General features: G+C 63.5%; 1 protein-coding gene across 1 annotated transcript in view; it reads right to left on the reverse strand.

Moving 5' to 3' along the window:
* The window catches only part of AJAP1 (adherens junctions associated protein 1), a 78,387-nt gene that overhangs the window by 22,866 nt on the left and 29,399 nt on the right, over positions 1 to 26,122 (reverse strand). Inside the window, exon 2 of the mRNA XM_036352643.1 lies at positions 13,897 to 14,705. Within this exon, the coding sequence (XP_036208536.1) occupies positions 13,897 to 14,705 (809 nt within the window). The remainder of the gene's footprint in view (positions 1 to 13,896; positions 14,706 to 26,122) is intronic.

Consider the following 26,122-nt stretch of genomic DNA (forward strand, 5'->3'; position numbering starts at 1 on the left):
CGGGACACTCGTAAGTCAAGGCCCCACGGTATTTACATGACGATTCAAAACAGAAGCAACATGACAGTTATGAAGCAGCCACGAAAATAATTCTATGGTTGGGGGTCACCACGACATGAGGGACTGTATTGAAGGGTCGCGGCGTGAGGAAGGCTGAGAACCACCGCCTGAGACGGTCGCATAGAAAATGGCAACAGCCAACGCTGTGGGTGAATCCAAATCCCACCCAGTGTTTACGTCAGAGGCGTGAAAAGCGTATCTTCTGGCGGCAGAATGTGAGCCACTCGGCTGTGTGTGCCGGGGCGGGAAGGCCTGAAGACCGCTGGGTTCTGCCGTGGCTTCTTCTTTTGCATCTAGAACTGCTCAGACTTGGCAGCGGGAGCCTCCCTGGCCGGGGCTGCCCGAGTCCCGGAGTTCTCCCGCCACTTCCTCGCTTCCTGGGAAAACAAGATGTTCCAGGACCAACGTGTTCCGTCCCGGGCTCAGCCCTGGCACCGGCCCCTTCTACAAGGAGCCCTGGTCCTTCCGTGGAGACAGCTGGACACCAGGCCCGCGTGCCCGGCCCGCTCCTCCGTCCCGGTGCTGGGGCTCCCGGGCCTCTTAGCTGGAGAGCCGGCCGGTGTCTCTGGCCCTCGCGTGGAAAACCGTGACTTTGTGCCCGTACCTCTGAAGCGGGTTGAACCGTGTCTGCCCTAAAGTCCATATCTACCCGAAACCCCAGAGTGTGACCGTATTTGGAAAAGTTGTGACTAAGATGAGGTTACACTGGACGAGGTGGGCCCTACACCCAATGACTGGGTCCTCACGCGAAGAGGAGAGGCCACGCAGACACACACACGGGAGAAGTGAAGACGGAGGCAGAGACTGGAGTGATGCGGCCACAAGCCAAGGAATGCCGGCAGCCACCTGAGGCTGGAAGAGGCCGGAAGGACCTCCCCTGCCAAGGGCCTCCAGTGGGCGCTCGGCTCTGCCCACACCTTGATCTGGGACATCTGGCCCAAACTGAGAGAATAGATTTCTGTTGTTTTAGGTCCCTCAGTCTGTGACACATTTTAACAGATCACTCCCTGGAAAACAACTGAACCCCCAAACCCAACCCATCCCATCGGATCATTCTAGCGCCCCCTCCCCCCTGGGCCTCCTCCTCCCCCGAGGAACCAGCTCTCATATGTGTCTGCTTATCTGCTCGCTCAGCCCCTGTGCAAGGCTGAGCTCACAACCCCGCCAGCCGCTGCCCTGCTCCCGTGTCGCCCCCAGATGGCCACCGGGCACCCTGCTTTCAGCTGAGAAGACCCTGTCTTTGCAGGTGCGGGTCTGACAGCTGCCCGGGGTCAGGGCCTCCAGAAAGTGTCTCTGCCTTCGATGCTGCTGAGGATGGAGGCCGGGGCCAGAGGAGACAGCTGGTCCCCTACCGTCCGAAGCCGCCAGAACCTTGGTTTTTTGTTTTGCTTTGTTTTGGTCAATCCTCACCCGAGGATATTTTCCATTGATTTTTAGGGAGAGTAGAAGAAAGAGGGAAAGACAGAAACACCGATGTGAGAGAAACACATCAACTGGTTGCCTCCTGAGCAAGCCCCGGCCAGGGCCCAGGCTGGGGAGGAGCCTGCAACCGAGGTACGTGCCCTTGACCAGAATCGAACCTGGGACCCTTTGGTCCGCAGGCCGACGCTCTATCCGTGGAGCCAAACCAGCTAGGGCTGGCTTTTTAATTTTGAAAGACTTTAATTAAACATGCGCATCATTCAGAATGTCCCCATGTTAAGCGTACGGGCTAGCAGCGTTACCACCGACGGGCACTTGGCTGCTTGCCCTTGTGGCGGCTGTGGGTGTGAGTAACACTGCGTGAGCGGGGTGTGCACGCGCCTGCATCCCAGCTTCAGTTCTTTCGGGCATCAGGCCGGTCACACCCCTTTCATCTTCTGAGCTGAGAGGGTCCCGGAGCACCATGAGGACGCCCAGCGGGGGGTGGGCGGGGTGTTGCTGATCTCTTAGGCAACAGTGGGTGAGTCCTGGGAGGTGTGTGCATGGGGTCCCCACCCCCAGCAGACACCCAGGCGCCAGAGACACAGCAGGACTCCGGGAGGGAGGCAGAAATAAGTGTGTGGTGAGCTCACACACACCGCGAGGTCAGGGGTGCGCACACCACCGCCTCGCAGAGCCCCGAGGGCCAGAAACCCCAGCGCAAAGGGGCAAGCGCCAGCCACAAGAGCCCGCCGCCCCTCCTCCGACGGCGCTTCAGACATCCGCTCCGAGGGCCGCCCTGTGCAGGGAGGGGCACAGAGAACCCCAGCCAACAGGACTCCGGAGGAGAGAAATGCAAACTGAGCCCTGCCTCCTGGGAACTGGCTTCAGAATCTGTTCAAAATCAAATTAACTTTGTGACGTATTTCCCCCAAAAGCCAGGAAGGCAGCAGTGAGACCTCGGGCTCACACTCCCAGCGGGGAGACCAGGGCGCTGGGGGATACGGTTCCCGCCGGCTTCCAGGGCCTATACCTGGGCATCAGGGTGGACAGAGGGTCCAGTCTGCCCTGGGATAGACCAGCTTTCTTAGCGGGCACCCCATCCATGGCCAAGGAATGAGGCCCCACTCGCTCCCCAGATGTGCAGCGGCTGGTGGGCCCCAGGGCCTCACCCCAGAGATGATGCAAATCCTTCCCCCGCCCCCCACGTCCCACCTCCCCATCCACACACCCAGGTGGCCTCACCTGCTTCCCCCTGCCTGTCACCCTCCTTGTCCCTGGGCAGTGAGCTCAGAACCCGCTGTGTCCACCACGGGGTCCCCAGGGCCTGTGGGCGCTCAGGGGCCCAGGTCTCTGGCTCTCTCCGGCCACAGTTCTGCAACCACACCGACCCCCTAACACCTTTTAGCCGAAACTGTAAATAACTTTCTGAAAATACCATAAACCCCGAGGGCGGCTGAGAGGACTGAAGGAGGTAAGGCCCTGGGTCGCGCGGTGCATTCCCGTGTCATCCCTGAAACCAGGTTCAAATCCCAGCGCCAACCCTTATACGCTGTGTGACCTTGGGCAAGTCCCTTAACCTCTCTGTGCTTCTGTTTCTGCCTCTGCTGAATGATCAGAGACGTGCCCATCTCCCGGAACAGCTGTGCGCCTCGTAGGATTTAATTCCACCGAGCCTGGCTCGTGGTGAGAACCAAGTACATGTCATTGTTCACATGAAGGCCGAGTTCCAGGCCGGAGTTCCGGGCCGGACGCCCCCTCCCACACATTTCCCGGGGCCGCCAATGTGAGGCCTCCTCCCACGAGGCAGCATCTGAGCCGGTGCCCTTCGTCCTGCCCCAGAGCAGGTGCTCCGGTCAGATGTGCGGTCGGCATCGGGATTTAGCCGTCAGGATCGAAGAGGCCTTTTGCGAACCGCTCCTGCTTCATCCTGGCTGAGCCAGTCAATACCTGGGGCGTGCTGGCTTATACAGGCGGCTGCTCGGAGCGCTGGCGAGGCCGGCTGGGCCGTGCAGACCTCACGTGACCCGCCTGCTCGCTCGCTGGCTCCCCCTCCCCGCGGCTCCTTTGATCCACATTTCATAAGGGCATCTTGCCCTAGAATTATAAGCACAGAAATCAGAGCGAGAATCTTCCGCGTTCTATTTCTGGCTCTGACACAGACGACGCGGGTGGGCAGATCAGAACTCCAGAAGGTTCTCTGTTCCCTGGGAGATAGCACAAGGCACCATGGCCTTCTCCTGCCCCTGACCCGCCGCGGGGGACCCCTCCCGGCTCTCCCACAGCGGGTCAGGGCACACTGCACCTCCCCCCATCGTGTCCCTTGGGGTTCCCCGAGGGGGAGCAGGATCCCTTCCCCATACCCCTCCCTCCAGATCAATGACAGCAGTGCCGGGATGGGAAGGCAGCTGCCCCCGCAGCGCACCTGGTTCCCACCGGCCGCGGGCTTCCTGAGGACAGGCTGAGCCATCTGCTGGCTGTGAAGGTCCCAGCTCCCCACAGACACGGGCACTGGGTGGTGTTCTGTGGAATTCATCCATTCACAGACATGGTTGGGTGAATGGATGAATGGATGGATGAATGAATGAGCAAATGACATCCTCTTAGGCTGCGTCCCTACAGCGTGCCCTGCTCTGGACACAGGACTTGGAGACGATCCTGCGGCCGCTGGGGCCTCGGGGGGCACAGAGAGCACATGTCCCTTGAGGCTCAGGAGGGACAGGCTTCCTTAAAGGACCACGCACGTCCATAAAAATAAGTCAGGGGAAGCCCGAGCCAGCCCGAGGGGCCTGCCCTTCCCAGGACAGCGCTGCCAGAGCAGCAGGAAAAGCCGGGGCGTGGGGTGGGGGGGCGCCACAGCCCAGAAGACAAGACATCCGTAAAGACTCCACGCGGAAACCGGTGTTGACAGGTGCTCGTCGTCCTCTGTGCTCCGTGCTCACGTCTCTGAGACCCGCGGGGCAGGAGAGCCCAGAACCCGCTAAGCCCGTCTGCAGGGGCTCGGGGCTCGGAGAGGCCACGGGCGACATGCCCACCTGTGCCCACCTCGGCCCCCAGGCTGCGACATCCCCGCGGGAGGAAGGCCGGGTCTCCCGCGCTCAGCGGGAAGGAGGGAGCCGCGCGCCGACACGCACAGGGTGTCTGAGGGCCGCCTGGCGGAGGGCCACCCGCTCACGGGCCCGCACACCCAGTCTCCCGCACGCCAGCCCGGCCTGTGCTCCGCGGCTCTGCCTGCTGCTCAGCACAGCTGCGCGGGGCAGCGAGCGACCATGGGACGCCGGGCGGGCGATGCCCCCTCAGAGCGAGAGCAGGAGGCGGCCGGGCCCAGCGCTGCCTGGATGCGCCCCGGGTGTCGGTCACCCCACTTCCGGATCCGGCAGCTGGCCCCTTTGCTCCTCCTGCCTCCTTCTCTACCAGGACGAGGAAAAATCCACATGCCATCCAGGGAAAGTTCCAGAAACGCCTGTTCTCGTGGGTGAAGAGCCCCTCCCCCCTGAAGGCCTTGCTCTTGTGGGCCCCACAGGCCTCCTGCTGACGTGTGTCCCCCAGAAGAGAGAGAAGAGCTGCATCTGATGGGTGGTGGGGTGAACTCTGTCCCCCCAAAGGACACAGAGGTCCTCACCCCACCCCGCTCCTGTGAGGGTGGCCTTTCAGAAAGAGTGTCTTTACAGGGTCGTCAGGTTAAAGCCGGGCCCACAGACACTGGGGAGGTGTTTCCTAAAGAGTGATCTGCGGAACACCACCCTGGTCAATTCTCCACACTCGGGGTTCTGCGGTCACATGAGTTTGAGAAACACTGTTGGCTGGCTCCCTCCCCCTCAAGGCCATGCATGGCCCCTGTGGGCAGCAATGAACCCTAGCTCACCAGGGTGCACGTCCCCATGGCAACGGCTCCTGGGCCAGGTCACTGGGGCACTGCCTGAGGGTGACATTCCAGACCACAGGTGGCTTGGGTGTCTGGGACGTGAGTCCTGGGTCGGCCACTGACACCCGTCGCCAGGAAGTCAGGTGTCCAGCTTCCTGCTCACGGCACGTGCCCTCCCAGGACGGTGGTCACGTTGCCTGGCCCTGAGCCAGGCACAGGGGACAGGATGTGAGCGTAGCTCACCCTCTCCAGGCAGGAGTGTCCCCGGGGACCAGGGGAGGGTGTGTACTGGGCCTTCAGGCAGGGAAGGGGCGGGGAGGCTCCACCCAGCCTCTGAGAGAGGCCCCCCCACTCCTCACCCCACATGCACTGGCCCATGGCTCCGCCTGCCTGCTGGACTGGGATGCCCTCCTGACAAAGACTTTTCAACACTCGGAGGGGGACCCCCTCCAGGCTGCTGTCTGCACCCCACACTCCTGCTACCTGGAGCCCGCGGGCAGGCAGGTGGGCAGCTCCATTCTCTCCTCCTAGACTCGGCTGCTTTGCTCACCTGGACCCCGGACTCCCTCCCACACTGGCCCAAGGGCCCAAGGCCAGGGCGGAGGAGGGGGCGTGGCCTAGCATCCAGGCGTGAGTGCGAGCAGCCTCTGCTCTCAGTCCTGGCTAAGGGCCTATCCTGTCCCCTATTCACTCCCTGGGGGAGGGCAGGACGGAGCGGAGAGGCCACCACTCAGAGGAGGGAGGGGGGAGCCTGAGCCTGGCCGGGACGTGCTCCTGGGGGTCCCCTCTGTCCCTTCCTCCCTCCAGGCTGCCAGGTTCCGAGTTCAGGAGCCGACAGGGCCCTCTATCAGGGCGTGAGGGACACTCGGGGTGACAGTGACTGAGGGCCTGAGGATGAAAGGGGCGAAAACAACAGGCGGGGATGTGGCCACATGAGTGACTGAGAGCTCAGGGCACCCTGAGGAATAAACCCCTGTACCCCGTCACCCAGGCCTGGCTCTGCCCCTGCGCCTGCCTGTGGGAGTTTGGGGTCAGGGCCGGGCAGGTGAGGGGGCTGCTTTCCCTAGAGAATCAGCCCATGAGCTGGCCGAGCTGGAAGCACCAATGGCCTGGGCCCTGGCAGGTCCTCCATCGCCCCCCCCCGCCCCCCCCCCGACGGCGACATCAGAGGCAGCAGCTGCTGGCCTGGCTGCCCGTGGCTCTCGGCCTCCTCGGCCTTCGGAAACAGCCCTGGCCTCATCTCCCCCATCAGCCGCCACTGCCTGAGGCTCCGGTCCTGCTGAGACAGGCCAGGGGCCGCTGCCTGAGGTTCGGATGCAGGGTCTGGGTCCACATGGCCAGAATGCCTGCCCCTAGGCCCTGTCCCAGTCCAGGCCCAGCCCCCAGGGGAGGAGGCTGCGGTGGACAGAACGGTTCCCAGCACAAGCGGCCCCCCCCCCCCCCCCCGCCCCGCAACACAGCGGCGGGTGAGGCACGTTCCGGCCTCTGGGCACTCTGCGGCCCCAGCTCCCTGGGAGCCCAGCTGCCCCCGGGTGAGCAGAGCCTCGTCTCGGAACGACCTTGCCCGGCAGCCACACTACCCAGGTCTGCAGGCCAAGCAGCCGGCCCGGGTCACATGGCAGAGCCAAGGCCGCCAGGGCCAGGGCCAGGGCCGGGTCACCAGGGGCCCTCCTCACTCGGCCTGAGGCCCGCAGGGCCCACCCCCATGTCACCCCGGGGGCAGGTTCCATCCCTGCTGCTGAAAGAAGCTTCCAGAACGAGAGCCGTGCTCGGTTATTGCTGATCAGCAGCACCTGGGAACAGACTTCGAGGCGGAGACTCGCTGAACCACTTTGAAAGCAAAGCCCCGCGGCCGTCTGACCACATGGCTCCCGAGTCACGTGTCCGCAGCGATCTGGGCGGCGTCTCCGGGACCAGGCGGGACGCAGGGGGCGCTGCAGCTCCGCTCAGGACCACCTGCCTGGGAGGCGAGGCCGAGGCTTCCACCCTCCCTGGGACCCTAACACCTTGGACTCCTGGGCCGGGGGCTGGGGAGGGGGGAGGGGGCGCGGGGGGGGACTCTCAGCTCAGGGAAAGGGCCACGTCTCCCCCCCACCCACCCAGGGCAGCTCGCCCCCCACTCAGCCCAGGACGACAGCCCGGAGCTGGGAGGGGAGGGCCCAGGTCTCCCGCGTTCCGGTCCGCTGGCTGCTGACGGGCGGGAAGGGAAGGCGGCCAAGGCCATTTGCTCGCTGTCGGCAGAAGGAGCTCAGGGCCTGTGTGTTCTCCAAGCGCCTGAGCTGGAGGAGGGGCCTCGGGGTTCGCTGGCCCCTGTTCCTAGGAGCGCCCCCTCCCCCCCGCTCCCTGTGCCCCCAGGCAGCCCGGCTGGCCAGGCTCTGGCCTCCGCACCCACCGCATCTCCCTCCCCTCGCATCCTGCTCACAGGCCTCCTGCCTGCCCGGCCTCCCCGCCCTCGGAACTTGGCCGTCTCTGTCTTCAGGAAACCTGGCTGCCCTCCCTGCTGGCCCGGCCCCGCCCCCACTGTCCACGTTTCCAGAATAACGACGAGGGGACCGGCTGAGCGTGGCTGCGAGACTTCTCTCCGGGCCGCCTGCCGTTTCTCCGTGTCCGCCGGTGCCCCTGCCTGTCTCACTTCCCCAAACAGGTCTCACCTCCGTGAGGAGGGGCGGCCGGTGTTCCATTCCCCCCTCCCTCCCGGGGGGTTCTTCACGCCAGCTGAGCGCAGCGCGGACAGCCGCTGCACACCGGTCCGGGCGCCAGGAATTCCAACCCCATCCTCCTAACAGAGTCAAACACAGGCCCCAAGCCCTGACCAGTTTGGCTCAGTGGATAGAGCATCGGCCTGCGGACTGAAGGGTCCCAGGTTCGATTTCAGTCAAGGGCATGTACCTTGGTTGCAGGCACATCCCCAGTAGGAGGTGTGCAGGAGGCAGCTGATCGATGCTTCTCTCTCATCGATGTTTCTAACTCTCTATCCCTCTCCCTTCCTCTCTGTAAAAAATCAATAAAATATATTTAAAAAACAAAAACACACACAGGCCCCACGAAGGATGCTCTGTCCGATGTTTGACCTCAAGGCTTAGATCACTGCCCCGTGAGGGGCTGAAAACCATCAATTCGATGCACCGTCCGCCCGATCTGCCACCGTCCACTGCTTAGTGAGGGGCTGGGGGTGAGGCAGACCCGCTCTGCAGGGTGTGTCCCCTGCACCCCGCCCACCGCCCGGGTTTCCAGGTAGAGGGGTGTCAGCCCAGGCCTCCTCCTGCAGCTCTGGGAGGCCTGGCAGAGGGAGGGGGCCTGGCAGAGGGAAGGGACCATGAGAGTGAGAGAGGCAGCTCCCAGGTCAAAAGCGCCTCAGGACGGGCAGGGGATGTGCAGGAATGAAAGGCCCGCAGGCCCCTCCCTGCTCTCAGGAGGAGAACGAGGCCCTGGGGGAACGGAGACAGCAAGGAGCACCAAATGCAATAAGTCGGAGCAGGCAGCTTGTGACGGGAAATGAGAGGAGGCAGGATCGAGTCATCAGCAGAGAACCCGCGGCTGCTCTAATGAGTCGGAGCTCACTTATCCGTTTGCTGCGCACAGCTTTGCTCAGCAGAAGCAAACGGGCGCCCGGGGAGGCTGGACGGGGCCAGAGGGCGGGGTGTAAGGGGGGCAGACACAACGATCTGGCCTGTGACCACACAGTTCCCCACCAAAACCACAGCCGGCAGCAGGAGCCATGCGGCCTCCATTCGAAAGTCCCGGGTAAGACCCCAGGGCCAGCCTGGCCACGGACAGGGGTCAGGATGTGTCTCGGAGCTCCACACGCTTATGCACGTGGACGCTCTTGTCCCAACGAAGCCACGCAAAACTGCTGAAGTTCATGAGTCATTTGCTTCAAATGCGGTATCTTTAAATCAAGGACGGATTCACTGCCCTGGCAGCAAACACCAGCACATTAATTGGAAGGGGCTCAGCGTTTCCACCGCCCCTCTCTCCCTCCCAGCCCAATCCTGTCCCTCGAAACATGCATCATCATCACAAGACCTGCTCCCCAGGTTGTTCCGCTGTCTAGGTCAGGTGACCACTGGGGCGAGAGAAGAGGGCACCAGCTGTCCCTCATGCTGACGGAGGGACGCAACCCAAGGACACGGAAGGCCCCCTGGTGACAAGGACAAAGCAACTCGGACATCATCCTTGGGAGCTCGCGAGTGAGTCCCAGTGCCAGAAGCACCAGGCAGGACTGAGGTCACAGCTGAGCCCGGCCCCCTCGAGCTGCTGGCGTCGCCAATATGAGCTTGATCCTGAATGGAGCCATCCCTGCGTGACAATGGAGACCTCGGAGCTCCACCGTCTCTCCTGGGTGGCACCCTCCCCCCCAGCTGAGAGCAGGGGCAGCTGAGGAACGTGCCAGGTGGGTCTGAGCCAGGAGAGTCTGCGGCCCAGGCACCGGCAGGCAGAGTCTCAGACGCCAGGGCCCGGCAGGCGTCCTGAGCACGGGCCGTCGCCGAGCACCAGGCCCGGAGACCCCGCGGTGGGCGACGGCAGTAATGGCAGTCAGCTGGCGGCCCTTCCCCGCAGCGCCCTTTACGAGCGGTGAGATTAAAGCCCAGGAAATGACTTTCTCTTTTCCTCCCAGGAGACTCGGTGATTACAGACTCAGAACATGGCCAGCAAGAGAGCAGTCACAGCAGGAGGGCGCTGCGCTCTGGGAGGCCTCCTCTCTCCACCTCCAGTGAACTAACCCACCTGGCATTCACCCTCCGCCAGCACCGGGGAGGCTGGGGCTCAGCGCCCGGAGGGCTGCGCGGGGGGATTTTCCATCCCAGCGGCTCCTTCTGGAGCATCGGTGCCTCTGCATGAGGCACAAGGTCAGGGGTGAGGACATGGAACCTCATCAAATGACCTCCTCGGATGACTCCACACAAAGCCGCAAATCCTCACAAGGATAATAAATGTCATGATCATCACTGTCATCACCACCTCCATCATCATCATCACCACCATCATCACAACCATAATTATTATCATTGCCTTCATCACCATCACCATCATCATCTCCATCATCATCACCATCGCCATCACCATCATCACCATCATCATCACCATCTCACCATCATGACCACCTCCATCATCATAATCACCACCATCATCACGATGATAATTATTATCATTGCCTTCATCACCATCATCTCCATCACCATCACCATCTCCATCATCATCACCATAATCACCATTATCATTACCATCTCACCATCATCACCACCTCCATCATCATCATCACCACCACCATTACGATCATAAGTATTATCATTGCCTTCATCACCATCAGCATCTCCATCACCATCACCATCACCACCATCACCATCTCTATCTCCATCACCTTCATAACCACCATCACCATCACCATGATCATAATTACTATCATCACCATCTCCATCACCAACATCACCATCATCACTGTCACCATCTCTATCTCCATCACCACCATCACCATGATCATAATTACTATCATCACCATCATCACCACCATCACCATAATAATATCCATCATCATCATACTACCATTGCCATCACCATCATCACTTGCACCACCACCATCATCATCATCATCATCATCATCATCATCATCACCGTAACAGCAGCAAACATGTACCCAGCAGCTATTATGTGCCACACACTGAGCACCTGGCATGTACTATCTCACTTAATCTTTACAACATTATGAGATGCTTAATTCTGTAACCTCCACGGAGGCACAGAGAGGACAAGCAAGCTGCCCAGGTTCACACAGCTCATACGGGATGACGTCAGGAATATGAAGGCAGGCAGTGACACTTGTAACCACTCCACCAAAACTAGGAGAAATTCCCAAGCATTTCACCTACGGGGAGATTGTGTGTGTGGGGGGGGGGGGGGGCGGGGGGGGAGAGGGGGTTGGCTCTGACGATCCCAATCAGTACCCCATGTAATGTTAGCTCCTGAGAAATGGCAGAGCGCCCCAAATCCACAGCCCCTGCCCTTGCTACGCCCACCAACGCCTGTGGTACGGACAGACAGGAAAACGTAGCATGCTCCTTCTCAACATTTCTCTACAGAAGCCAAAATAAAATGTGTAGCTCCCCAGCTCTGATTCCACGCAGCCCTCCTTGGACAGAAGAACTGCCCTCGCGAGTTCTATCGCTTCCTGAAACCCGCACTCCAGCCTTCAGGGTGCCCCTGGCAGTGAGCGAGCACAGACGGGTGTGCTGGGATGACAACACTCCCACGTCCCTGGCAGCCTGTTTCCCTTGGCACCTGCACCTCTCCTCCTGGAGCCACTCGCGCTGGGTATAAAAACAGCTGGCGTGTACGGAGGTCCTCAGGTGCCAGGCGCAACGTCTTGTATTTGCTCATTCACCGAATCCTCGCGGCAGCCACTCAGGAGAGGCGGTGACTGAACTGTGCTGACGAAGACCAGGAAGCCAAGAGAGACGAGCACCTTCGTGTCACACGGCCACACGCAGCAGAGCCCAGATTCACACGGGGCCGCTGACCCCCGCGCGCACCGACCCCGAGTCCCCCCGGCCACTTTCAATTCCGCCCGAGATGCGGGAGCCGCAGTCACGCTCGGAAAAGAGTGAGGAGCCGGGTCTACACGTGACGGTGGCTGAGACAACCGGGGTTCCGGGGACGCCTGCTTGGGGTCTCAGTGTCCCCGGGGACTGTGTCACTCATGTAGGACCAGCTGGCCTGGGCGGTCCCCCGGTTAGAGGCACCGTCTCCGTGCTTCCCGCCTCTCCTCGCCTCGGCCTGGAAGCGAGGGCCGCTGGCTGTCCCCGCCCAGCCTCCGCGTCCCTTCCCAGAATTACCGTCGCTCTGCATCGCACACGCGTATTTACCCCCTTTCAATCTGTTTTGCTAAACAAATTAATTCCGCACCAGATTCCACGAGGAGGAACCACGCATCTTTTCCAAGATCACATCTGCCGAGTTGGAGCGGCGACATCCCATGTCCTGGGAACTGATTCGCGCTTCCTTTAGTCACCACAGACGTAATGGGGGGTAAAGGGGGACTGGGGTTTCCATCCGCGTCTACACAGTCAGGGCCCTGGGCTGCGGAGTGACAGGAACCGAGGCGGCAGCCCTCACTTCATCACCATGACGGCGTGTGAGCTCATTGAGATGAAAACGGAGGCGCCTGGCACAGAGAGGATGGACCACAGGCCCTGGGCCCTGCACTTGACCCCTGTCCTCGTGTCTGCATCCCGGCTGGCTGGCACAGAGAGGTGGACGGACAGGGGCGGTGGTGGGGGCCAGCTGCGCCCGGCCCTGCAGGCACGTTCCCCTGAGGCACCCAAGCTCCCGGCCCTGCCCTCGCCCCAGAGGGAGCAGGTTCCACGTTCATTGTGTGTCGCTCTCTAGGGAAGAGAGTGGAGTGGGAAACCACAGCTCCCTTGTCCGGGGAAGGGCGAAAGCAGGCCACGGAACAAAAGCCACGCACCCCACATAGCCCGTCCAGCTGCTAGTCACGGCCGGCCTGCCAGCCGGGACGCAGTGACGAGGGCAGGGGTCAAGGGCAGGGGACCCCAGCCAGGTCTGCCGACGGACCCCGGGGAGCAACCCCTCCCCTCCTGGGTTCTAAAAGGACCCGCCAGGGCCCCAGGAGCCCCCAAACCTTAGGACGTGCAGAGCAAGCCGGGTGTGGAGGAGGCTGCTGCCCTCCCACCCCCCGCTCTGAGCTCATGCCATGGACACGGCACCCCCCTTTCCCTAAGTCAGCAAGCGCGGCTGCTTATCGTATGCATAGGCCCCACCTATGGACATGAGTCGTGGAGGGGCCTGGGCAAGGGAAGCTGGAGGCAGCTGGGAAAGAGGTCCCCTACTCTGCTGTCCTTGCAGCCATGCGGTGGGGACACGCGGGTGGCCACAGGGGGAGGGACGGGCCTGGGCGTGCGAGACCTCTAGCCCTCCTCCTCGGAATCCATCGGAGGACGTGGTGCAGGCGGAGCAGGAGGAGGAAACCTCGCTGCAGGAGGCACTCCCAGCCCGGCACCCAGCACCAGGGGCCGAGGACCGGACCCCCCAACTGCGCCCACCGGAGCAGCCCCAGCGGCGCCCGCCCACGGGGGGGCCCTTCCTTCCCTGCCGGGGCTCCCCTTCGTCTAAACTGAGCCCTCATCCCGGCCCGTCGGGCAGCGGCCACCCGCAGAGCCACGCCCTGGAGGTATCTGAAGGCGCCCCCGGCCCCTCGTTGCACCGGACGTGCCCACACCCTGCTCCCGAGTGGCCCCCCGAGAGGACACGCCACCATGCTGGACCGTGCGGCTCCGGTCCAGGGGAGGGGGAGCTGGCAGCCCCTCCCTCAGCACAGCGGCCCAGCACCCACTCCAGGCCGTTCCCTCCGCCTATACTTGCCGCACGTTCACCGGCACAGCGCTCTCTCCCAGGCGCCCTGCACCGCTCCTGGCCCCGTGCCTTCGCTTTAGGTTCTGCCACACACAGTCCCACCCAGAAGCATCGCCCGGGCCAGCTCAGCAACCCCCTGCCAGCCATGCCCCCAGGAAATCCCTCACCCCGTGCGAACCCCAACCAGAAAAGTGGGGGCATACCTGAGGTCTCCCCCAGAATCCGCGGGGGCTTGGTGTCTCTGCCGCTGTCTCTGCTGGGACTGGTGGAAGGCTCCGTGGTGCTGAGCCCAGCCGGGACCCTGTTCCTGGGGTCCAGGGGCGCGGTGACCCCCCTGGTCTGCAGCGTCAGGGCGGTGGCCGTGGTGGCCGTGGCGGCGGTGGTGGCCACGGCCACGGTGGTCTTCCGCGTCTGGAAGTAGGAGACGGTGGTGGGGCCGTCGGGAATCGTGTTGGCCGCCAGGGCCTCCTCCTCCCCCGTGGGCCCCCACGCGATGAACTCGGCCTCCGTGGTGGGCCTGCTGCCGCGGAGGTGCAGATCGAAGCTGTTGAACGCGGCGGGCAGCTGCCTCCGGCCCCTCCTCAGCAGGGCCTGCTGGTCCGTGAGGGCCCCACTGCCCACGGGGGGCGACGCCGAGGAGGGCGCAGGGCCCAGGGAAGGGCTGGGTTTGGCAGCGGCCGGGGTCTTGGCGAGCCCCCCTTTGGGCCCCAGGGCGGCCACCTGGTCCCGGGGTCTGTGCGCCCGTTTGGCGCGGGGACTCGGCATCTGCCCGTGACTGCGCTCCACGCGGGCAGGGCGGGGGCTCCACACGGGCGCGGGGGTCCGGGCCGGCTGTCCACTCTTAAAACTCCACAGGCGGGGCGGCCGGGGCGAGGGCCGGGGCAGCAGCCGGAACTCGGGGCCGGGGCCCAGCGCCTCGCAGGCGGGCAGGTCCATGGCGAGCTGAAACATGGCGATCAGGATCCAGGCATGGCTTCCCAGCGCGCAGCCCGGCCAGCGGAGGGACATGGAACTGCGTGGGAGAGAGAGGGAAGGTCAGTGCGGCGGCTCTGCGAGGCCTCTCCTCCCCCCACCACGGACGCTCATCCTCACTTCACAGGGGAAGCCGAACCTGCACTGGTCATGTCAGAGGCCTATCTATTCATCGTGGTTTAAAAGAACAGTCGTCACCCTCCCACCCCCACCCCCCCTCCCCCGTGTTCCTAAGGGCTGCTTCCCGGCCTGCAGGACCCTCACCTCTCTCCAAGGAGCCGCATGGCACAGAGCAGGGCGAAGCCACCGCCCGCTGCCCGGGGGAAACCGAGCCCCGAGCCCCTGGCTGTCCGCCGACAAGCATTCCTTGAAAACCCCCTTTGCCAACAATGCCCAGAACAGAACAGAACAGAACAGACAGGGAGCGAGGACGTGAGGCGAGGGCGTGGCAAGGGCGTGGCAGGGCCGGCGGGCGGGCGACACGGTCTCTGGGTCACAGAGGTCACCCCCCAGGCGGCGGCCCTCAGCGTGCAGCCACCTCCGCCGAGGTCCGGAGGGACCAGCGTCCACTCAGAGCGGCGGACCCGGCGGACGTCATGGGGGCTGAAGGCCAGGCGTGTCCCGAGCCCGGCCCCACCCCGTGCTCCCTGCTCGCCCACCACCGCCCTCCTCGTGTTTCCGTGGAATGTGCACGTGTTACAGCCGCCGTGGCCTCCGCGCCTCGCTGGGAACCCTTCTGATCGGGCCCCTCTGGGGTTCGCTCGGGCACACGCCACCTGCCGGGGCCCCACGGACAGTGTGCGGACGCCAGCTCTGCCCAGCGCCCCCCGTGGGCATCGGCGCTTCCCACTCCCCATCCGTCCCCCAGCCCCTGGAGGTGGGAGGCAGGGCACAGCCTGGCGGGTGGGGGCCCCTCCCAGGGTGACGTGAGCTCCCAGGTGCGCTCACGGGGTGTCACGTGGAACCCAGAGCTGGGGACAGCCACGCGGAAAGGTGTGGGGTCCGGCCCACGCACCCTCTCCCACCAGCTTAGGTAACAGGCACCATTGAAAGTGAGCGCTCGTCACATCAGAGCTTGACAGGATCCCGGTCTGTGACGGCTGCGGGCGGGGCGGTGGGGGCGGCGGGGGCAGCGGGGGGGGGGGGGGGGTGCTCCGTGCGAGGAGCCGGCTGAAAGCTGCTCAGAACCGGCACGGAAACAGCTGGCCGCTCTGAGGGCGGCGTGGCTTTCACAGGAAATAAACCAGGAAGTGAGTGTGCGTCACCGTGTGAGCGTGCGCACAGGGGTGTCTCAGACTGCGTGGGGTGTGAGTGTGCGAGGCGGGTGGATGTGTGTGTGTGACTGTCAGCATGAGACTGAGTGTAAAAGCGGGTGAGGGTGTACCTGTGTGTGTGTCCGTGTGTGAATGTATACAGTGTGTGTGTCCATGAGGCATGTCGGTGAGTGAGGGTGAGTTCGTGTGTGGGTGTGAGTGTTGCTGTGAGTGCATCAATGTGTGAATGTATGTGTGTTTGTGAGGTGAGTGTGTGTATGCACCTGTGTGTGAGGTATGTGCACCTGTGTGTGTGTTTGTGTGCATCTGTGTGTGTACACCTATGTGTGAGTTGGTGTGTATGTGCACCTGTGTGTGAGTTGGTGTGTGTGTGTGTGCACCTGTGTGTGAGTTTGTGTGCATCTGTGTGTGTGCACCTATGTGTGAGTTGGTGTGTGTGTGCACCTGTGTGTGAGTTGGTGTGCATCTGTGTGTGTGCACCTATGTGTGAGTTGGTGTGTGTGCACCTGTGTGTGTTTGTGTGCATCTGTGTGTGAGTTGGTGTGTGTGTGCACCTGTGTGTGTGTGCACCCGTGTGTGAGTTGGTGTGTGTGCACCTGTGTGTGAGTTGGGGTGTGCGTGCACCTGTGTGTGAGTGCACCTGTGTGTGAGTTGGTGTGTGTGCACCTGTGTGTGAGTTGGTGTGTGTGTGTGCACCTGTGAGTCAGTACATGTGTGTATCAGTGAGTGAGTGTGTGTGTGTGTGTGTGTGTGTGTGTGGTGAGTGTTTGTGTGACTGTGTGTGTTGCCGTGTATCCCTGTGTGAGCGTGGCCAGGTGTGTTTCCCCTCCTCGCGCCACACTGCCCCCCGCGGGGCTGCCCCTCCTCGTCTCCCTGATGCCTGGGCAGGTGCGGCTCCGGCGGTCCAGGACGGGCCGAGGAAGGAACAGCACTCAGGAGCGCCCACTGCCAAGAGGGGCTGATCCCTGACAACTGAGGCCCAGTGTCTCCATCTGCCGCTGCTCGTTATGCTAATGGCTCCCCACCCAGCTCCGCGTGTGCAGTGCCCCCACAGCCCGCCCAGCTCGGCGCGGGGGTGCCCCACCCTGCACACGGGAATTCAGGTCAGTGTGCAACTCCCCGTCACACCCGGGCGGCTCCTGTGGCTGCAGGTGACCGTGAGGATGAATGGCTGAGGTCTCTGGCTCTCCCGGGAGCTGCTCATTCGGACCCAAGTCCGGCCTCAGAGGGACAAGATGCTGCTTCAAGCAGCGGGTGCCTCGGCCCAGCGGGCACCACTGGCAACCGTCGGCGCCCCCGGGCCTCACAGACCTCGCAGGCCTCCCCAGAACCACCAGCAACACTGGGTACCAGACAGCCTCACCAGGTCCCTCCAGGCACCGTCTGGCCTCACCAGGTCCCTCCAGGCCCCATCGGCTGACTAAGTGCTTGGAGAAATATCGCCAGGAAATTGAACAGCAGCCCCTGGCCTGGGCCTGCCTGCCCCGCATAACTTCACACAGGGGGTGTTCCTGTCGCTTTTCGCCAATCATGAGCTGTAATTGGTTACCATGGAAACCCCTCATTTCCAGGCCACCGGCTGCTACGCAGAAAAGCCAACCCATTGCCAGGGCGGGGAGCTGGTGTGTCTCCTCCGAGTCCAGGTCCGTCCTCCCTAAAGGGGGGTTCGCTCACCTGGGACATGAGGTGGCCGGGTGAGCAGGGCGGGGTGCCTTCAGGGGGGCCTTCAGGGCGATACCTTGTTCTGGAATTACCCGGGGGACGGTTGCACCACCTTGTGAGCACGTTAAACCCATGACCAGTACTCGCTTAGAAGGCGAAGTTTAGGGCGAGCCAGCGATGGCTCAGGAAGCGGGCTGTGCAGGAGTCATGGAGAGACCGGCCCGGGGCTCTGGGAAGGCGCCCAGGCCGGAGCCGGAGCCGGAGCCGGGGCCGGGCCTCGGAGCTGCAGGCACCCGCAGGAGCACACCCCGAGCCTCAGATCCGTCCCCCCGCCCGCGTGGGCCCTGCAGCTGCCGAGCTCCCGCGCCCAGCCGCCCTGAGAGGAAGGGCCTGTGTGCCTTCCCCCTCCCCCCCTCCCCCCTCGGCTCCGCAGGGTCCCAGCCCAGACTCTCTGGAAGCCCACGCTGCCGCCCCACCTGACTGCCTCCCGGGGGAGCGCACTGCTCCGCCCCCTCGCTCCGGGCTGCAGCTTTCTGGCTTCTCCCCCTTGGAATTGTTACTGAACTCTTTTCCCCCAAGAAGAGTTTAATGAGATTCGGTGGCTGTGATTCAGTTTGATCCCTTCTGTCTCTCTTCTCCACAAAAGAAAGGCGCTTCCCCCTCAGGTGGCACCTGCCCCCGGGCTGGGGGGCTGGGGGGCTGGGGGACGGGGGGGGGGGGGGCAGTTGCCCTGGGAACCATCTGCGGGGCCGGGAGCACTGTTTCCTCTTCCCTTTAAACCCGGGGACCCCGTGCTTCCTGGGTGCTGCTGGCAGGAGGGCCTGAGCGCCCCAGGCCCCGGGGGTCTCCGCAGGGATCTGGGGGAGCCGGGGAGCCGGGAGGGAAGCGGCGTGGACCCCGCTCACGCTCAGAGCTCCTTCTAGAACCAATGGCTCTGCTCTTTGCAGACAGGAGACCCAGGGCTTTCTGAGAACAGACCCCGGGCCCCAGGCTGTGCTGAGGGGCAGTGATGGCTTTGTCAGCCCAGACCTCTGGGTGGGGTGAAACTCCAGGCAGGGGACCCCTGGCCGGTGTGACTCAGTGGATAGAGCGTCGACCTGCAGACTGAAGGGTCCTGGGTTCGGTTCCGGTCGAGGGCACATGTGCAGGTTGTGGGCTCACTCCCCAGTAGGAGGCAGCCAATTAATGATTCTCTCTCATCATTGATGCCTTTCTCTCCCTCTCCCTCTCCCTTCCTCTCTGAAATCAATAAAAATATATTTTAAAAAACCAAAACTCCAGGGGGCTTTCCCCCCCCATCCTGTCCCCCTCTGGATCCAGCACGCACTCCATTAGGGAGGACACTGATCTCAGGGGGGGGGGACGTTGGGGTTCCTGGTGCGGTAAAGGCCCCGACACCCCTAGGTCCTCCGGGTTCCACGCTGCTCCGGGTTCTCTGGCACTACCGTCCTGGGGAGGACCGTCCTGGGGGAGGACCTTCCTGGGGAGGACCGTCCTGGGGGAGGGTGCGGTCCCCAAGGCCAGCAGGCGCCCTGTGATCCCTCTCACCCTCAGGGCCCATCTCCTCTCCCCGGGAGCTCCGAGCCGTGTCTGCAGAGCTCAAGGCACGCAGATGCTTGCAGGCTTCTCGGGGCTGGGAGGCGGCTGAAGGATGGCAATGCGCTCGCTGGCGTCTGGTTGCCCGGGCAACGTGCCTGAGCATTCCGGAGGAGCGAGGCGGCGAGGAGTGGAGGGTGGGTAGCCCTGTGGGCAGGAATGTTCTCTCCCTGGGAGTGGGGCGTCGGCCCAGCTTCTGTGTGTCTGGCACTGAGCACCTGCTGCGCCCGGGTCTCCGTGCTGCCTGCAGGCCATCCGGGACTCGCCAGGTGCCCTCGGCCAGCGACTGCCCCTCCTCCATCATGTCTGTGCCCTCCTGGGTAGTGCCCAAGACGTGACCAGCAGCTGCCCCACAGCTGGGCGGCCTCCCCGGGTCAACCCACTGCCCTGCCAGGGACCCTGCTTCCTCTGCAGGTGGGGATGAAAGTCTGAGACGGGCCCCCGGCCCGAGCTGGCCCATTGGGGTCCAGCCTGTCTTTCTCCACGACCCTCCAGGCCATGGGTGGGGAACGTCCGGCCCACGGGCTATATAAGGACCGAGAAGTCATTTGGTCTGGCCCTGCCATGGCACTGGGGGTGAGTTAATTATTTGACCAAATACAGCAGGCTACTTTTTAAATTGGTAAGTTTGTGTGTCTCTTGAATGATGTTCTAAATATCCAAATGGCCCACGGCAGCAAAAGGGTTCCCCACCCGGCTCTAGGCCAAGGGGCCGGCTGGCAGAGCCGGGCGCTCACGGGGCTGGGCGAGGCTCCTGCGTCGGTGACCTCCCCCGACCAGCGTCACCCAGAGCAAGGACAGGACGCCCGGGAGGGCCTGGGGGGCCTGGGAGGGCCAAGGCACCCTGCACCCCCTGCAGAGCTTCTCACCGTCCTCAGTGAGAACTCGCCGGCGGAGAGGGTGGTGACAGCGCTGAGATACAGGCCCCTCCGCAGACCCACTACGCGCACCTCTGGGACCCGCCCGCACCAGCAATGACAGCAGAGCTCCCGGCGTCCAGGGTGGAGAGCCGGGTGCAGGGCCTGTTCCTCTCTCAGACCTGGTTGAATCCCACTTTACGTTCATTTTTTTTTTTAATGTTTTTACTGATTTCAGAGAGGGAGAGAGAGAGAGAAACATTAATGATGAGAGAGAATCATGGATCGGCTGCCTCCTGCACACCCCACACTGGGGATCGAGCCCACAACCCGGGCATGTGCCCTGACCAGAAATCAAACCGTGACCTCCTGGTTCATAGGTCAAAGCTCAACCACTGAGCCATGCTGGCTGGGCTTTTACATTCATTTTTAAGCAAAGATAAAGAATGGGGGTGCAGGCAGGCCTGGTGCGGGGGGGGGGGGGTGACTCTTCAGAGCAGGGGTCCTGGGCAGAGCACAGCACACACTAGCCCAGGCGCCACAGTCCCAGCTCCTTCCAGCCTCGGCTGCACCGGCCACGGTTGCCAGGCGGGAAGATGCTCACGGGGAAGTTCTTAGCAACCACGGGGAAAGGCAGGAGCTGCTGCAGACGCGCACATGACAGGAACGAGGCTGGTGAGGAAGCACTGAGTGGGCATGCGCACACTGCCCACCCAGATGGAGGCCCGGACACAGCACCCACGCGGCTGGAACCCCGGACACGGCACCCACGCGGATGGAGCCCCGGACACGGCACCCACGCGGCTAGAACCCCGGACACGGCACCCACGCGGCTGGAGCCCCGAACACGGCACCCACGCGGCTGGAACCCGGACACGGCACCCACGCGGCTGGAGCCCCGGACACGGCACCCACGCGGCTGGAGCCCCGGACACGGCACCCACGCGGCTGGAACCCCGGACACGGCACCCACGCGGCTGGAACCCCGGGACACGGCACCCACGCGGATGGAGCCCCGGACACGGCACCCACGCGGATGGAGCCCCCGGACACGGCACCCACGCGGATGGAGCCCGGACACGGCACCCACGCGGATGGAGCCCCGGACACGGCACCCACGCGGATGGAGCCCCGGACACGGCACCCACGCGGATGGAGCCCCGGACACGGCACCCACGCGATGGAGCCCCGGACATGGCACCCACGCGATGGAGCGATGCTCCCGGCAGGCGTGGCTCAGCACTCCACGCTCTCACGCTGTCCGCACGGTCACCCTCCGAGAGGGGCGGCTGGAACCCGCGTCTCACAGAGAAAGGAAAGCACAGAATAGGGGCTGCGCTCCTTTCTGGAAAGAGGCCTCAGAGCAGCCCTTGCTGGCGGAGCACACCCGCCACGGGAGAAGCTGGAGCCAGAGGGCCACCCCCCAGGCCTGGGTGCACGCTGTGCCCACGTGAGAAACGTGCGCTCCTCCTCCAGAACATCCTGGGCGCCTCGGACTCGCCCGCCCCTCCCGGGGAGACGCGGCTCCTGGCGGATGGCCTGGTCCCTGAAGAGTGGGCTTGGAGCGTGCCTGTCGCCGTCCCGAGCGCCCGCTGCCGTCCCTGTGTGTTCGCGGAAACGTCTATTTTGGTTTGTTGCTGTTGTGATGTTGGTATTTATGAAACGCGGGCGCGTGCCAGGCGAGGGGGTGGAGGAGAGAGCGCGGCCGGCTGCCTCGCAGAATGACAAGCAGCTGCACGGGCTCCGAGGGCAGAGACGGGGGATGCGTCGGCGGGGGAGGCAGGCAGGCGGGAGGAAGGGAAGGTGGGTGAGGGGGCTCTGGGTCAGATCGCTAGCTCACCCTCGGGATGGCCTGTCACCCTCGCGATGGCCTGGCCGGTCCCGCGTCCCCTGGGCACCGGCTCCTGCGGCGGTCACGTGCCCGCCTTGTGCAGGAGATGGACAGAGGCGATGCCGGCGGAGCGCACGGAGGGCCCAGCCAGCTGTTAGGGTGCAGAGGAGGCCTGGACTCCCCCGGGAATGACCACAGAGCCGCTGTGCATCCAGCCACCGAGAGGGGGGCTCAGCCACAGGACCCCCAGGGCGCCGGCTAAGGGCTCCCGCCCGCCCTGCTGGAGCCGCTGTCTCTGGCCTCCAGAACCCCGGACCATCCCTCAGGAAAAGCGGGGGTGCCGAGTTCCTTCCGTGGGGTGAATGCTCGGAGGGGCTCAGTGTGGCTACAGCATGGTGGGCCCTCACACATCAGAAGGTAAACTGAGGCAGGGCACATCAGTAGTTTAAGAGCTGAGAGTGGGCGTGACTAAGGAGGAGAACTTGCAGCCGGACCTGGAGAGGTTCGGAGCCTGGGGGAGGCCCTGGGGGAGGGCTGGGAGGGAGGACTGGGGGCCACACACAGACAAGGACATCCGGCCACAGGGGGAGGGGTCCCAGCAGCAGCCAGCCGGGAATGAGGAGGGAGGGGACCTTGAGGGTCCTTCTGAGTCTGTGATGCACAGGCCCCGGATACCGTAAGGAGGGAGGGGAGGGCCCGGCCTAGCTCAGTGAGGACCCAGCCCACCCAAGGGGCTTTGGGGAGCCCAGAGGTCCTCAAACAGCCCCTCCACTCCCTGCCGGACACACGCCCCTGCCCCAGGTCCTTTACACCTGAGCATTGCTGAGGCCGGATGGAGAGGGGCCCGCAGGGGACTCATGACCCCCCCCGTGGCCCTCAGGGCGCGACAGCACTGAGAATCAGCACAGCGGGCAGAGGGCAGGGGCGCGGGGGCTCCTCCGGGGCCCCACCGACATCCACGGGTGGGAAAGAGGGCGGTGACTGGGAAACAAGCTGGAATTGCCAGGCGACCATGAATCCATCCTGCAAACCCTGCCGCGAAGGTCAAGTCTCATCTCACCTCCAGCGACAGGACGCTCAGTGTTCCCAACAGGAGAGGAGGGGGTGCCAGGTCTGCCCTCCCGAGCCGACACCCACCCTGGTCTCTGGGGAAAGAGACCCAGACTCATGGCCCCTCTGGGGGGGAGGCCACGGGGAAGCTGCCCTGGGGAAGGGCCAGGGAGTGACCGGCTCACCAGAGCCGCACGCTGGCCGCCAGGACAGTCAGGCACTGAGCGCTCCCCAGGCAGCTCCCTCTGGGCCCTCGTGTGGCGCTTGCACCCCATCCACGGCCTCCAAGAGAGGCCACCCCACTCCTCACGCGACCTACAAGCGCTGACGTTCACAGGTGGCCGTGCACTTGCGCAGTCACAGCTGGTGGGCGGTGCTGCGGGGCCTGGCGCCTCCCCGGGGCCTGGGTGCAGGGAGGTGGGGGCCCAGCTCGCCCCACGGGGTCAGAGGGGCTGGGGATTCCGCCTCATGCGACACTCCTGCCCTCACCGCCATCAGGGTTCCCAGCCTCTGAGCACGAGGTGGCAGCGACTCACCGCCTCGAACGCGCACCGAGAGAACGCGGCGCCGTGAGCGGTCGGCCAGGAAAGCCTCCGTGTGAACACGTGGCTTCCCGCAGCCTCGGCCTGCGCGGGGTCAGGACTGACCTGCTCCTGAGCGGCTCTACCGCTCCACATCATACCCACAGGCTCACACGGACACACACAGACATACGTGGGCACAAGGACACAGGCACAGATGTGCGTGGGCACACAGGGGCACATACAGGTGCACATACCCACAACATATGCACACATGCACACATTTGTACAGGGGCACAGACACAGAGACACACATGAGCACACATGCATGCACACACACATACTTGCACACATGTACAAGAACATAGACACACAGGGACACATACAGGCACATATACCCCCCCACACACACATACGCACACACATATGCACGCACACACTTGCACATGGTGGCCGCTAGGACAAGGACACAGGCACAGAGACACACATGAGCACACATGCATGCACACATGGGCACACACATACTTGCACACATGTACAAGAACATAGACACACAGGGACACATACAGGCACATATACCCCCCCCCCCACACACACACATATGCACGCACACACTTGCACATGGTGGCCGCTAGGACAAGGACACAGACACAGAGACACACATGAGCACACATGCATGCACACATGGGCACCAACAGGCCCACATACCCACACACACTCACACATCCACACACTTGCACAAGGACACAGACACAGAGGCACGCGTGGGCACACATGGGCACCTACAGGCCCACATACCCAGCACATGCACACACACACACTTGCAGGGACCTCACTCTCTCCCCAGACTTAGCCTGAGGGTCACTAGGAGACAGAGGAGCAGCTCAGAGAGGAGCGCCCTGCAGCCACGTGGTGGGCCCCTCCCCAGGACTGTCCCCTCTCCTCTACCTATTCCCCTCCCCCCACGTCTGAACGAGGCTCACTCTCCTCTGGCAAGAATCACTGCTGACGGGACTGGCAGCTCCCGCCCCCTCTGATCCCTGGGTGCCAGCGCCTGTGCGGGCATCCTCCTTGGGGAGGAAAGGCCACTGCAGCTCCGGGAGCTGGGGCTCCTGTCCGCACCGTCACACCCCCAGGAAGCCCTCCTGTCCCTCCTCGGCTGTCCTCCAGCCCCTCCCACACCACCTCCTGGGAGCCCTCCATGACTACCCGTTCCCCACCGTCCTCTCCCCCAGGCCCCACAGGGTCTCCTCTGAAGCTCAGAATCCACGCCGCCAGCTCCGCCGTGACATCGTGACCCTGCCTGGCATCCCTCCCCGCGGCTAGTGCGCTTTGCATCCTGGCAGCGCCCGGGAAGGCTGCCCCGCACACACTGGCAGAGGAACAGGCCCATGGACCTCCAGGGCTGTGGCGGGGGAGGGGTGGTGCCAACGGAATTGCAGCCTGAGGTGGGCACTTACTCTGCTTAACCGTAATTTAATATTAATTACGCTTTAACACTAATGTTAACTGCGCCCCTTAATTTTTATTTGTATCCAATTACTCCACAACCATTAGCGACTACGATGATGGGTTTGGATCTAGGAATGAGGAGGCAACACCCCGCCCGCTCCAGCCCAGCACACAGCGCAGGCCTGGCTCAGGGTGCGCTCTGCCATCATCCGTGGAGAGAAAGAACGATCAGGGGCTCCCAGGCCACTGGGGAAACGGGCGCCTCCGCTGACCCAGACCCAGGGGCGGGGCAGTCACGGGCTGGGGTGGATTCGGCTCTGCCTGAGAGAGCCTGGAGGGCTGCTGGGAGGAGGTGATGGGAATTGGATGCCGAGGAGAAGTTTAGCAGGAGAGGAGCTGGGAAGAGCAGAAGGAATGCTGTGGCTTTATTGGTGGGGCCACTCCAGGAGACCCGACAGCATTCGGGGTGCTGCTGAGGAAGGCAGGCGGTGGGCGCCCCGAGCACGCAGATCCTCTGGGGGTGTTAGGAACCCCAGTAGTCACTGAGCACTGCCTCTCACGGGGCCGGCTCTTACTTTTAGGTGCTTCCTCAGTCGCCAGGACCACCTGATGCTGGAGGGCCCCCCGACTCCCCGTGCCTCCGTCTCCTCACCGCAGACGGGAGAGGTGCACGCAGTGAGAGGGGGGCCGGGTTCAGACCCAGCTCTCGGGCCCCAAAGCCCCGGGGCAGCGCTGCCCTGCTCTTTGGCTTATCGATGTGCCGGGTGAGGGGGGCGCTTGGCGGGCGCCTCCTGCAGGAGGACTTGGGGAAGCGACGTGCATGCAATCCTGGTGACCACTTCTCGCAGGGTCTGTGGGAGGGGGTGCATGGTGCTGTCCCCTGAGCTGCCCCTGGGGCCATGGGCACGGGAGGGCCTGGTACCCACCCCGCTGTGGGCAAAACCCCGCCAGGAGCGCCTCGCCTTGTACCGGAATAAGAGCCGGGGCCTCGGGGTCCGGCCGCGGAGCGCACTGTCCCCATCATTAGCTCGGAAAGCAGGTGTTTTACGTGTAAATTGCTTGCTTCGTGGTTAATCGGGCCACCCTCCGGCCAGGAAAACGCTGCGACCGCCTTAATCAGCTGAATTCACCCCGGGCACACTGTGCTGATTTATGGGTAATTGTCTCCGAAACCTCCCGTAGGAAGGGGGTGCCCTGTGTCTCTCTCTTTACTG

This window comes from Myotis myotis, unplaced genomic scaffold (assembly GCF_014108235.1).
Source record: "Myotis myotis isolate mMyoMyo1 unplaced genomic scaffold, mMyoMyo1.p scaffold_m19_p_2, whole genome shotgun sequence".
Lineage (NCBI taxonomy): Eukaryota > Metazoa > Chordata > Mammalia > Chiroptera > Vespertilionidae > Myotis > Myotis myotis.